General features: G+C 38.9%; 1 protein-coding gene across 3 annotated transcripts in view; it reads right to left on the bottom strand.

Annotated features, from left to right (window-relative positions):
- TBK1 (TANK binding kinase 1) overlaps positions 1 to 14960 on the bottom strand; it is a 121224-nt gene that overhangs the window by 14000 nt on the left and 92264 nt on the right. For all 3 annotated transcript variants that reach the window (XM_073620111.1, XM_073620114.1, XM_073620112.1), the window contains exons 13-16: positions 4907 to 4973; positions 3009 to 3130; positions 2448 to 2524; positions 1487 to 1526 (exon numbers count right to left, since the gene is read on the bottom strand). In XM_073620111.1, the coding sequence (XP_073476212.1) occupies positions 1487 to 1526; positions 2448 to 2524; positions 3009 to 3130; positions 4907 to 4973 (306 nt within the window). The remainder of the gene's footprint in view (positions 1 to 1486; positions 1527 to 2447; positions 2525 to 3008; positions 3131 to 4906; positions 4974 to 14960) is intronic.

The following is a 14960-nucleotide window of genomic DNA, read 5'->3' as shown; positions in this document are numbered from 1 at the left end:
ATAGTTTTGCGCAGAGCAGTCCCGATCCTCCTCTTCCAGGCTCCCCCTCTGGTGCTCTGGGCTCCTCCTCCCCACCGAGTGCCCCCATAGCAACTTGTGTGTGCTCGCTCCTAAGCCCTGTCCCACCCCCTGCTCATTGACTCTGATTTCAAAATAAGAAAGTGCAGCGCTGACTAGTATGTGAAAATAAATGAATAAAACTCGAAGTGGCAGGAACATACAACTAATGTCTCTGAAAAAGATGTCAATCCCAAAAGTCTATATATAATAGGCCAGAAGGTCCTCTCCCAAACAGGGGAGTAACAGTGTCTTGAAGAGACTGTGGACAGTTAAAGGAGGTGACCCCAAATTCAATTGACACTCCAATCTTCAGGAAACAAGATGGGTACTCTTACCGGATCAGTAGGACGCATCTGCCGTATAGCAGTGCGTCAGTAAAGCAAAAAGGAGATGGTCATCCAGGATGTCCAACCAGGTAGTGTCCTCCGGGTCCCGACCAGGCATGCCCCTGCTGATGACTGTGTGGTCGAAACGCGTAGGGCCAGCTACCTCAGCTTCCCACATTGCCATTTTTATGCTTTTTATTTGTTTGTGATCACGTATTTTTGTACAACATTTTGGAGTATTAAATCGCACTGACCTGCACTATGTGGAGTCCCTTTTTCTTTTCCCCCATGGGTTTATTATGTACCATCTGCTTCCATTATCGGTGATCGGGTGTACTGGAGATCCACAGCCTGCCTAGGATACCACCCCTCCATTGGTGGTCGGGACCCGGAGGACACTACCTGGTTGGACATCCTGGATGACCATCTGCTTTTCGCTTTACTGACGCACTGCTATATGGCAGATGCGTCCTACTGATCCGGTAAGAGTACCCATCTTGTTTCCTGAAGATTGGAGTGTCAATTGAATTTGGGGTCACCTCCTTTAAGTGTCCACAGTCTCTTCAAGACACTGTTACTCCCCTGTTTGGGAGAGGACCTTCTGGCCTATTATATATAGACTTTTGGGATTGACATCTTTTTCAGAGACATTAGTTGTATGTTCCTGCCACTTCGAGTTTTATTCATTTATTTTCACATACTAGTCAGCGCTGCACTTTCTTATTTTGACATTATTTGCGACTTGGTTTGTTGTGTGTTAGCAGCTCTTGTTTTTTATTTTTTCTATTTGATTCACTGGTTAGCGCAGCTTTTTTCATTCCCACCATTGACTCTGATTGACAGCAGTGAGAGCCAATGGCTCCTGCATCTGAGCCAATGAGGAGCAAGAGAGCTATGGTTCTCGTGCACATCACTGGATTGAGATCAGGCTCAGGTTTATATTTAGGGGGGCTGTGGGGGAACTGCATGCAGAAGGCTTTTTTTACCATACTGCAGAAAATGCAGTAAGGTTAAAAGAAAAAAAAAAACCTTTTGTCTTTACAATCACTTTATTATACATGAGGCTGTATCAGTTTTCATAGTTCAATACATATGCTTACTTGTCAAATTTGTGTATTTGTTCTTCATTGTACATAAGTCCTGTAAAGGGAGAACACGTTTAATATTTTTCAAATTGCTAGTAACGCATACGGTATATAGATTGCTGAATTTAACCTTATCATAGGATTATCAGCAGAGGTTTGATATTTGAACTAGACATTTTCTAGCTTTTACCTGTATATTATCATTTCTCTCTGGCAATTCTTACTTCTCTATAGGCAAGAGGAAGAATCAACCAAGTTATCTACCTAAAAGCCTACAAGCAAAACGTATCATACACATGGATTCCTTAGGCCATGTAAAGATCCTTAAGCCTAAAACACACGATCAGAAAATCATACAAAAAATTCTGCTTTCAAAACTATCATACGATAATCTGATTGGTAGTACACAGCTTTAATCCGAAATTATCCAAAGGAACACAAAATATTTTCCGGTACGATACCAGATCCTATGATTTTTGCTTAATCAATACAGTTTTCTTCTGAAAGTACAACACATTACAACACTTCCGAATTTGTATTCTTTCGTACGAGAATTTTCGTAACTTTAGTAACCTCTTCATTTTCGATATTAGGCATAGCGTGCAAAAAAAAAAAAAAAAAAAAAAAAAAAAAAAAAAAAACACGATAATTTAGCCAACAATCTCATTGTGTGTACCAGGCTTTAGATTACAGACCCCGGCTATAGATGGAACCTCAACGTCTGCTAAAATACAGAATAAACTAAATTACCCAACAGCAGTTTACTCTGCAATCTAAATGTGTAGAAACTAATAGCTACGGAAAGAATGATAGTTTAATTAGGTTTAATATTACTTTCTAAGAGTGATAAGTCTACTACTTTATCTGTAAAGCAGTTTTTTTTTAGTTTAAAAAAACAAAAAAAACAAAAACAAAAAACCAAAACAAACTATATGTTTTTATAACAGGAGAAACCAGTAAGCAAGGCAGTACTTACTACGCTGTGCTTTGTCCTTCTTGAACTGGCTGCAGATTTCTGTTATTGAACTGAGCAGCACTTGCAGTTTTTCCACACTACAGGGACAGAAATAAAAAATAAAAAAAATTAAAAAAAATAAAAAAGTCAGCATTCCTGGTAACGGTCACCAGAAATCTTCCATTATTATAGAACTAAAGGCAAAAATGTTTTTTTTTACATTCTGGAAAAAGAGTAAGGGAGGTTTATAACCCCTAACAGATTGTTTTGCCTTCTGTGTCCCATTGGGGGGTAAACAGGACAAATAGAGAGGGTGAATCTACCTCATGGGGCACAGACCGCAAAAAAAAAAACCCCCCAAAAAAAAACAAAACAAAACAAAAAAACAAAAAACCTGAAGAGTTCTTCTTCCTCGCAGACAGTCTTGGAGGATGGAAGTGCTTGTGCTTTTTAAGGCTGTCTATCATGTGTTTTGTTTCCAAAGAGGAAGAAGCTATCTCCTGCTGCATTGACCTGGGGTGATCAGCATTTCTAAATCTTTTATATTTCAAAATAGCTAACATTCAAAATCAGCATATTTACTTTCTGTCTCTCGGATGTGTGCCTTCAACACTGAGCCAAGAGTCTGTAAGGATACCTCCGGGAGACCATTCATTCTTCATATCTCGCAGGGAGGTTTCTAATTTTTGATGTGAACCAGAAAGCTGAAATACAATACTAGCATATTCAGTATATGCATAAATCGAATCATAAAATAAACCTTGTGCATACACAAACACACACAAATGTATTACATATTCATTTGAAATTTGATAAAATAAAACATTATATATATAAAATGGTCATGCACATAGGAATCTGTTTAAAAACGGGAAATGGTTCATACGCCTCAATTTTAGCTGTCATTTCCTAGTGAAAGCCAAGACATCAGTGAATGTGAAGGGCACAAACTACTTCCTTAGCATTTTTATATTTGGGGCACTGAGAAATTAGCACCCTTGGCACGAGAAATTCTATTAGCTACATTTAGAATTTGTCATTTCTTAATTTGGGCAGACAGAAGAATTAGGAGGGCGGCACTGTGTGTTACAACAGGACTGTGCAGTTTTGGGTTTGAAATCTATGAAGATTGTGCAAGACAAATGTTAACTCACAAGATGTATGGTATGTCAGTGCATGTGAGATTAATAATGTGGTTCAGCCACTCGTGGGAAAGACGATCTTCTCGCTAGTAAAAGGCAGCTGATGGGTCCAGGGATGCCAGTGGTTCCCAGCACTTCCAGACACTCAGGACGGCTCACAGGACAGTGGTGTACGTCACTTCCAGTTGGAGAGAGAGCGGGGAGGAGTGCGTGTGTGTGTGTGTATGTATATGTATATGTATATGTATATGTATATGTATATGTATATGTATATATATATATATATATATATATATATATATATATATATACATACATACATACACACACACACACACACACACACATACACAGTGGGGATCAAAAGTTTGGGCACCCCAGGTATAAATGTGTATTAATGTTCATAACGAAGCCAAGGAACGATGGAAAAATCTCCAAATGGTATCAAATTACAGATTAGACATTCTTCTAATATGTCAAAAAAAGTTATATTTTATTTCCATCATTTACACTTTCAAAATTACAGAAAAGAAAAAAAATGGCGTCTGCAAAAGTTTGGGCACCCTGCAGCAGAGTTAATATTTATATATATATATATATATATATATATATATATATATATATATATATATATATATATATATATATATATATATATATATATATATTATATACTCAGTTTCTGTTCAAAAGAATTTGACTTAAATCTTCATGCATATACAAAACTGCACAGTTTCCAACAGGAATTCTGTCCTCCATTAAGTTGTATGCGTAGTGTTCCAAATAGTGATCAACTTTTATTGGCTAATACATGCAAGCCACCCAAGATAGCACACAGGTGTGTCTTCACCAATCTCCCCATTAACCATTTCGTACAATATAAAAACATACTTCCCAATATGAAAAGTGACCAAAAAAAAATAAAAAAATGTAAATGCAAGAAAATACTGTATATATAATAATTTTTTTTTTTTTTTTTGTATCTAATGGAGGGTTTAATTATTACACATACTATCACTAGCAAAAATGTTCCACTTCAGCTGCATGACCATTCTGTGCATATACAGAATATGGTGTATTGCACTGAATATTTCTAATTTTCTACAGTATTTATATAATCTCACAAACCACAGTGACTAAATACTTAAAATATAGTATACACTGGAATTCTTTAATTTTTCTTTGCTTTCAGAGCACTAAATATCTGTAACCGTTATTACAGTTTTACCCAAACACATTTTTGTACTTCTATTCAATAAATTTGTCTTCAGGGTTTCAGAGTAATCTCTACATTTGAACCTAATCAGGCAAACACAAAAACAATGACTGAACACTCACCAGCAGCAGCTTGGAATGTATGTCATATATTTCTGGCTCCACACTTATCTGCATCACATGTTCATATCTGTCATCACACATAAAAGAAAATCATCAATCTAGAAACAGGATTAAACCATGCACTCACACTATAGCCTGCAAAAGAGTTCCGTGGGGAATGCCTAAAGTGATTGTAAAGGATGTGGCACAGAGTGTCTTCGAACCTCCACTTCTTGGGTCCCCCGTCCATGGGGGCACTTGTGGGTGCTCGCTCCTGAGCCCCGCTGCTGCGTTCATTGACACAGACAGTGGCACACAGCCCCGCCCCCCGGGTCACTGGCTTTGATTGACAGCACTGGGAGCCAAGAAGCCGGCGAGACCCAGAAGTGAGGGGAGAGAAGAAATGCAGACGTGCACATCGCCGGATCAAACGAGCGCTCAGGAAAGTATTGGGGGGGGGGGCGAGAGGCAAAATCAATGCCTAAACATTTTTTACATTAATGCAAGGAATGCACAAAGGTAAAAAATGTTTAGGCTTTAGAACCACTTTAAACAGAGGTGCTCTTCCAAATCACTTTGACTTTCACTTTTCATAAGATCAAGAACAATATGCACATGACCATAAGCCACAGAAACCTTAAAGTAGAACTATAGGCAAAACTTTTTTTTCCCCAATTTTGGATAGCTCAAGGGAGTATTATAACTCGTCAGATTTTTTTTTTTGCCATCTGTGTGCCATTGGGGAGATTTCCCTTCACTTCCTGTTCCACAGCCAAACAGAAAGTGAGAGGAAATCCTGGCAAATTAGGAGAATTTCATTGGGACCCCCAGGTCAAAATTTCCCCTCTATTACTTTTCTGGGAACAACGATGGTAAACAGGACAAATAGAGAGGGGGAACTGACAGGTTTTCTAATCCACCTCCACTCTATCCAAAACTGAAAAAAATAAAAAAGTTTTAGTTATATTTTAGGAGAAGATATAGATATAGATATAGATAGATAGATAGATAGATAGATAGATAGATAGATAGATAGATAGATAGATAGATAGATAGATAGATAGATAGATAGATCTATATCTATATTCTATCTTACTGCACTAGAGGATTTTTTTTTTTTTTTTTTTTTTTTACACACGTTGAGAAAAGCATTGCAAAGTTTTATTAGATAACATTATCTGTTTTTCATTGTATTTTAAAATGGTATTAAACCCAAAACCAAAAATGTAATATATTGCAGCTTGTGAATCATTAGACGTGGTCATTTCCTGGAGAAAATGAGTGGGAATGCTGAATTGCTAAAGCTAACTGGATGAATAGCTTAAATCCGTAAGAAAAAGTTGAAGAAGTGAGAATAGTTGGAAGAGTAGGAAAGGTTTTAAAATAAACATGAATTTCATTAAAAAAAAGTTTAACACCACCATTAATGTATGAAAGATGTGGAATATTTAAAGGTTTTTTGAAAAGCTTTTTGATCATTAATCCCCACACCTAATGAGTGAGAGACAGTGTGAGAGAACCCTTCAAACAAGCCTTAATAAATCCACAACAGTACATGCTATCAAAACAGCGACTTCACCATTACAGACACACGGCCTTTATGAACGTATTGGTATAAAATTTATGTTGATAAATTAAAAATGTGGGCATGTCAGCGATTTAAAAAAAGAAGTTGGCTGTGCATTTCGCTGGGAAATGTGAAGAATTTTATACAGGACAGTCAATGGAAGAAAGTGTAGAGCTCTTGTCATTTGGAAGCTTAACCAGCCAAAAGAAAAAGGAGTATCACAAGACTGAGCACATCGCCCGAAAATAGACAAAAATACCTAAGTTTTGATGTATAAATTGTGTATGACAAGTAGATCTTGTGGGCGTGAGAGTAATTTATAGAGAAGGAACTAAGATAATTATTTTAAGGCTCTGTGCTCTAGCTATGACATCATCCACTCTAAGCAGCCCAATACACACTCTGTTTAATCGATAAAATTCCTGAAATGATCACTAAACAAGCAGCTTTTTCACAAAAACTGTAAAAGATATCAAACTGAAAAGATATAGCCAGATGGCTGAATATTTTGTGAACATTTTAAAGTTTGTTTGGCGTCTGTAGGTGAAAGTATGAAGGAACTGAAACTTTTGGGAGCGGAAGATTTTAAGGATTTGAAGCATGCTCTCATTCACTTCAATGTTAAAATAAGTGTTAAGTATAAATAGTAGAAAAAAGTTGAAGAAGTCCCATCATCAGCTGAAAGAGCTGAACATTTTAAAAGTTGAATGATTTTAATAGCTGAAAGTATGCAGAAGTTACGCAGAGCCAAAATACGTACGTAATAATAAAATTGAAATTAAAAATAAATAAAAACAAATAACAATAGTGGGACTGCTGAAGCAGTCCCACTAATTAAATTAAAAATAAATAAAAACGAACAACAATAGTGGGATAAAAACAAACAATAGTGGGACTGCTGAAGCAGTCCCACTAATTACAGCAGTTTTTTTTCTCCTTTTGGGATAAAGGTTTAAACATAAATAAAAAGCTGATCATTGTAAGCACCCCTGCTAGCGTTAAAATGGTTTGTCACAACCCTGTAACTGATACATACTGCTGGAGAACTTTTTCCTTTGAAAAATAACAGACTTTTTGACGGGATCACTAGATGTAAATAGAAGAAAGAAAGCCTAAAAAAAAAAAAAATACCATCACATCTAAGAATTGGTAAACTGCAATATAATAAATGTTTGGGTTTAACACCATTTTAAGTGTGACTTCAGGTATACTGCTTGCTAAGTATGGGATAATCAATGGACATATGAATTATATGGTCTCTGAACTTGTTCATTTTTACCATAAAAATTCGAAAAACGTGCATGCAGAATAAGGTCATGCTGCATCCTTAACATATACAGAATGTCATACACAGGCAAAATTACTTTTCTAAAAGGTAATAAAGCACTTGCTACCCTAGTGATAAAAGGTACCTCTATCTTCAAATGGGCATGTGTTTAATTAGGGACAACACTTTTGTTTGTCCCATGTCTTTAAACACTAGCTATATTTTAACAAGAACACATATGACTATATACGAATATCAATCTCTCTCCTATCTTACAGATTAGACATCTCAAACAAATCTCCTGCATGTAGTTTCCCCACTTTACAGAACAGAGCTAATTGGAACTTGATGTTAATGTTTGAATAAAGTCACAGAAAAATTATATTTATTTATGTGTGCGTAAGAAAAAAGTAAAATATGTGATCTGATCCAAGTCACAACTATAGACGAACACAATGGGATGGATTTACTAAAACTGGAGAGTGCAAATTCTTGTACAGCTGCACATGGTAGCCAATCAGCTTCTAACTTCAGCTTGTTCAATCAAGCTTTGACAAAAAGAAACCTGGAAGCCGATTGGTTTCTATGCAGAGCTGGAATAGATTTTGCACTCTCCATTTTCAGTAAATCGACCCCAATGCGCTTAAGGGTGGTGACAAACGTTTCTAACTAAGGAGAGGGGGATAAGGTGGGAAGGCAAAAGGCGAGAAGGATGGGTGGGGGTGTGGGGGGGGCAGCGGGGGGGTGGGGGGGGAGGAGAAGGATGGGGGGGGGAACGATAGGAGGGGAGAAGGATAGGGGGGGGGGGGAGAAGGATAGGGGGGTGACCCTCTACAGCAAGAGGGGGGAAAGGTGAGGGCAGGGAACTCAAAAAAATACTGATAAAAATACTTTTCTTGGGGTACATCACAGGACACAGAGCTATAGTAGTTACTATGTGGGTTATATAGGCCACCTTTAGATGGACACTGGCACACCCTAAGACAGGAAGTTCACTCCCTATATAACCCCTCCCATTACTGGGAGTTCCTCCGTTTTTGTAGCAAAGCAATATATGTGTATCAAAAGTGGTGAGGGACCTCTGTGTCCCGTGATGTACTCCAAAAAAAGGATTTTACAGGTAAGCTGTTATAAAAATCCTATTTTCTTTATCATACATCATGGGACACAGAGCCATAGTAGTTACTATGTGGGATGTCCCAGAGCAATGCTGAGGGGGGGGGGGATACCAAAATTAGGGCACCATGAGACCAGAGGACCTATACTGCTGCCTGCAGCACATTGCGCCCAAAGACGATATCCTCATGCCTTTTTACATCCACCTGATAGAATCTGGTAAATGTATGGACTGAAGAACACGTTGCGGTCTTGCAGATTTGAGCCATGGAGGCTTGGTGATGCACTGCCCATGAAGCACTAACAGCCATTGTAGAGTGCGCTTTGATTTGAAAGAGTGGAATCTTCCTCTTAAAACCATAAGCTTGAACAATTACTTGCCAAATCCACTTAGAAATAGTAGGTTTTGATGCTGCCGGTCCTTTCTTAGGACCCTCAGGCAACACAAACAAAACATCAGTTTTTCGAATCTGAGCAGTCGCCTTCAAGTAGACTGACTGCATTCACCACATCAAGAGAATGTAGCGACTTTTCTTCCGTAGAACCGGGTACTGGAAAAAAAATGAAGGTAGAACAATATCCTGGTTTAGATGAAAACCTGACACTACCTTCGGTAGAAAGTTAGGATAAGGACGCGATACTATTCTATCCTTGTGAATAATTAAATATGAGCAGCCGATTCTGATATCCTTCTTGCAGAAGATATGTCTACCAGAAAAACTAGTTTCCTTGTCAAAAGGACCAAGGGAATATGTTGTATCGACTCAAAAGGCTGTTTCTGTAATTCCGACAGAAATAAATTCAAGTCCCAAGGGCTCAGGGGTGATCTAACCGGTGGATTAAGCCGCGTTACCCCCTGCATAGAGCTACGGACCACAGAATGCAAAGCAATCAGTCGTTGAAATATCAATAAGGCCGAGATCTGGCCTTTGATAGTACTCAAGGCCAGCTTCATCTCTAACCCAATTTGCAGAAAGTCAAGGATTCTCCCTATGACATACTTTCTGGGATGTCAACCCCCGGATTCACACCAGGAAACATATGCCTTCCAGATGCTATAATATATGATTCTAGAGGCTGTCTTCCCTGCATTAATCAAGGTAGATATCACTGAACCTGACAGCCCACGCTTCTTCAGAATGTGGGTCTCAATAGCCAAACCGTTAAATTTAGCGTTTGTAAGGTAGGATGGAATAACGGACCTTGCGAGAGTAGGTCCGGACGTGGTGGTAGGGTCCATGGGTCTCCTACCCCCATCTTTATGATCTCTGCATACCAAGTACCAAGATCTTCTGGGCCACAAGAATCACCGACTTCCCTTCCTGCTTGATCCTGCGAAGAAATCGTGGCAGCAGCAGAATAAGAGGGAATGCATAAATCAGTGAAAATTGATTCCACGGGACCACCAAGGCATCCGTTCCGCATGCTAGCGGATCCTTTGTTCTTGACACAAAGTTGTCAATCTTCTTGTTGAACCTAGACGCAAACAGGTCTACGCCCGGGATCCCCCATCTCCGGCATATTGCCAAGAAGATGTTGGGGTGAAGGGCACATTCTCCCGGGAACAACTGCTGGTGGACTCAGGTAGTCCACCTGCCAATTCTCTATTCCTGGAATGAAGACTGACGATAGGCAAGGTACATTGTTTTCTGCCCAAGTTAGGATATGATTCACCTCTCTGGGCCACACTTCTTGTGGCCCCCCTTGGTGACTGATATAGGCCACTACTGTGGCATTGTCGGATTGGATCCTGACAGGACAATTCCGCAACCTGAATGTCCAGGCCCTCAGGGCTAAGCGCGCTGCCTGTATCTCTAGAATGTTGATGGGCAAAGTCATTTGTGATCTGGACCATTTCCCTAGGACAGTCACCTCTTCCAGGACTGCTCCCCAACCCGAAAGGCTGGCATCTGTTGTTACCACCTTCCAGGTAACCGGTAGGAAGAATTTTCCCTTCTGCAGATTTTTGGTTATCAACCAACTGAGGCTCCGGCGCACCTTTGGAGACAGACGCATTGGGAAATCTAGAGCTTGGACCTTCTTGTTCCAAGCCGATAGGATACTGTTTTGCAGCAGTCTCGAATGAAACTGAGCATAAGGAACGGCCTCAAATGAAGCCACCATCTTTCCCAACAACCTCATGCAAAGCCGAATAGAAGGATTCTTTTTTGCTTTGACCACCTGAATCAGATCCTTTAAGGCGCTGATCTTTGCCTGGAGCAAGGATACCTTTTTCTGGGCTGTATCTATCTATGATCAGACCCAACTATTCTAATCTCCTTGATCGTTTTAAGGAAGATTTCTCTAGGTTGAGAATCCAACCTAGGTATTCCAGATGGTTGACTGTGGTGACCATACTTTGGTCTAAACGGGCTACTGACTGGTCTATCAAGAGCAGATATAGTCTAGGTAACATATAATCTTTATACCTTGGGCCCTTAATCTGGCTAGAGGAGAGGCCAGGACCTTTGTAAACACCCGAAGTGCAGTAGGCTAGACCGAAAGGCAGAGCTACAAACTGAAAATGAAGATTTTCTACCTCGAAACGTAGATATTTCTGGTGAGCGGGGAAAATAGGCACATGGAGGTATGCATCCTTGATGTCGACTGACGCCAGAAGTTCTCCCCCTTGTAGGTTGGAGACAACTGATCGTATTGACTCCATGCAAAAAAAGCAGATATTCAGGAACCGGTTTAGATCCTTGAGATGTAGAATGGGTCTGACATCTTCATCTGGTTTTGGCACCGTGAAAAGGTTTGAATAAAACCCCAACCCCTGCTCTTCCATGGGGACCCCATGGTCACTTTTTGAGACAAAAGACGACACTCTTCCTGCCAGAACATTAAGAACTGCAGAAGTCTTCCCCCCACTCGAGCGAGTGGGGGCGCCCTTTCATAAGGTGGCTTTAGTATTTTGTTTTGCAGGTTTCCTCCCCCAGGACTTCTTTTGTCCCTGGGGTCAAGCCTGAGGTTTACTTCTTGAACCTGACGACGGAGGCCGTCGTGACTGCCTGGAGATTGTGGAGATTGATGCCCCTGGCACTGGAGAAGGAGCTTGTTTAAATGAAATACATTTACTCCTTTTCTTAACTGGCAAAAGGGTACTTTTTCCACTAGAAAGTTTTTGGATGTATTTATCCAAATCATCCCCAAACAGCCGTTCACCACGGAAAGGAAAACTAGCCAGAAGTTTTTTTTTTTTGCATGGCGCTCCGGCTGACCAATTTTCAACCAAAGGATTCTACGCATATGCACCAGCCCAAGCGTAAGGTGCGAGGCTTGGAGAATAGAATCTCTAATGCCCCGTACACACGGTCGGACTTTGTTCGGACATTCCGACAACAAAATCCTAGGATTTTTTCCGACGGATGTTGGCTCAAACTTGTCTTGCATACACACGGTCACACAAAGTTGTCGGAAAATCCGATCGTTCTAAACGCGGTGACGTAAAACACGTACATCGGGACTATAAACGGGGCAGTGGCCAATAGCTTTCATCTCTATTTATTCTGAGCATGCCTGGCACTTTGTCCGTCGGATTTGTGTCCAACGGATCCAACGGATTGTTGTTGGAAAATTTTATATCCTGCTCTCAAACTTTGTGTGTCGGAAAATACGATGGAAAATGTGTGATGGAGCCTACACATGGTCGGAATTTCCGACAACAAGGTCCTATCACACATTTTCCGTCTGAAAATCCGACCGTGTGTACAGGGCATTAGAGTCTACTGCAAAACATAAAGCACCGGCTAAATCCTGGGCCTGCTGATCAGGGATAGCCTTGAGCACCTGTTTAAACTGGTCTTTCAAGGAATGACATACACCAATTGCTGCTACCGCAGGTTGAGTCACTGTTATATTCTTAATATCTAAATTTTAATTGGCTTTATTAAAAAGAATATGCATTTTCCATATTTGTGTGAATGATAGGACTTTGAGCTAGTGATATCCAGATGACGACTCATTGACTGAAAATGCAGGTCAAGACCCTGTCAGAATTTGATGGATTTTGTAAATAATATATGTATGGGTTGAAAATCTTCCTATGTAACCGATACTCTGTTTGATATATGCGTTTATGTTTTAAATGGTCTGAACGTCTATCTCACATATATCCTGTTTCATGTTTAAAAGGTTTGGTAAAGTGAAACAGATGTTAAAGAGGCTTGTATATCTACTCTAACCCCCACTCTTAGGAAGGAGGAGAAAGGGGAGTGTATGGGAGGGATTTGTGTTTGGGCGCGAATTTGAAAGACTGAGTTCATATAGACACAAGGAATCCAGTCTTCTGGCTCACTCTTTACACACATCTTCTGTTCCAAGCTACATATACCTATTCAAGACACAGCTCTCCTATGCACACAGAATTCCTTCCAGGACACAAGAAGTTAATCGGCCATTTTTGAAAGGCTAAGACAAAAGGGAAGCACATGGTCTAATGACTTTAAGAACTCTTTTCAGATCTTTGAAACACATGAACTATATTTGAACATTTTTTGCATATATGAAACAACACTAATTCTGAATATGAATGTACTATTTTTGTAAGTATTTTCCAAGTTTATGTGTGTACAATAAAACACACAGTTTGATTTAAGCTGACTCAAGCAGAAATAATTCCAAAATTCGTCTCACGAGAAATCATCATTATTGAAGGCTTTTTATACAATATTAAGCCATTTATTTCATTGGCGGACGCCAGCCAGTTTCAATCGTCAGAAGTTTTTGCCACGTTCTTCCGTTGATCAGAGGGGAAGGAAATGTGATGAACAGGAAAAATTTTGCAATTATTGAAAAAACCTAGAAGAAACGCCAGATTGATGTTTTTGATGTTTGATTGCGTGAAGACCAGAGGATTTTGGATACAGAAGTCTTGACAGACGGTTTAATTAGAGTCCAGCGGAAAACGGAAAAGTTTTATATTCGGTGAGTACCAAAATATGGAATTTATAAATGTGTTAGCTGAAGAAAGTAATTTAGAATTTGAAGGTTTAGCCAGTAATTTTTCTGATGCTAAGTTATGGAAATCTATGTTTCAGCAATACCTACAGGCAAATAATGAAATTGATAAAACTAGATTTTCATTAGCTAAAACAAAGAGAAAATTAAGAAATATAATGAAATTAGTTACAGTTTTCAATACAATGGTTTTTGATGAGCCAGATAAACAAATGATTTGTGTAGTGAACCAGTCAGCAAGGCAAAGTGTAACAGAAATTGCACAAACACAGGAGAATTTACATATTGAAAAATTAATGATTGAAAAAGATGCATTAGAACATAAAAATGAATGCATTATTGGAATCGGTTAAAGAAAAAGAAAGTTGTATTGCTTTTTTAACTCAGAAAGAAATTGAACAAGAGAATGTTATAAGTTTGCTTAAAACGCAATTATTGCAAGCTCAGTCTTCTGCACATGCTCAGTGTTTAGCTTATGAACACGTGACAAAGTCAGAGGCGAGGGATAATGATGCTGATTCTGGAGTTGACACAGTGGAGTCATTTGAGGAGGTTAATATTTCCTCAGACAATGAAAGCATGAAGTCTGTTGATTTGAATAATAGTAATATTCAACAGAAATGTAAATTTTCATTGCCATATACTCAAAGAAAGGTATATGCAAAAAAACCAACTCTTAAATGTTTAGTTTTCAAAAGAGAGGGTCACATAGCTAGGTTTTGTGTGATGGCTAATAATAACGATATACAAAAGAAGTTGTATTATCCGAAAACGATGCCAAGACGCTATGAAGTGTATTCTGTGCGATGGTGTAGTAATTTGAGGTATAGAGGCCATAATAATCAAACTAATTTCCCTTTTAAGACCCAAATGCAAAGATTGCAAACTGCAAATAGTCCATTAAGACAGGAAAGGTATCACTATGTATCATATAACACTGTGAAAAACAATGTTAGCAGTCCTTAAATGAACTGCATGGATGGTAAGGATTTTCTGGTTATTGATTCTTTGCTATGGATAATAAGGTTATGATTTGAGGTTCAGAGATTTGGTTTTTATTTGATATATTTTTAGTATTTTCAAGGATAATCCTTTGGATTATTAATTTTTTATTAATTTTTCCCAGTTATGATTATTATGATTTTAATTTTTCATGTTTTGTTCAG

Source organism: Aquarana catesbeiana, linkage group LG03 (assembly GCF_042186555.1).
Source record: "Aquarana catesbeiana isolate 2022-GZ linkage group LG03, ASM4218655v1, whole genome shotgun sequence".
In the NCBI taxonomy this organism is placed as follows: Eukaryota; Metazoa; Chordata; class Amphibia; order Anura; family Ranidae; genus Aquarana; species Aquarana catesbeiana.
This window is presented reverse-complemented; position numbering and strand designations above follow the sequence as displayed.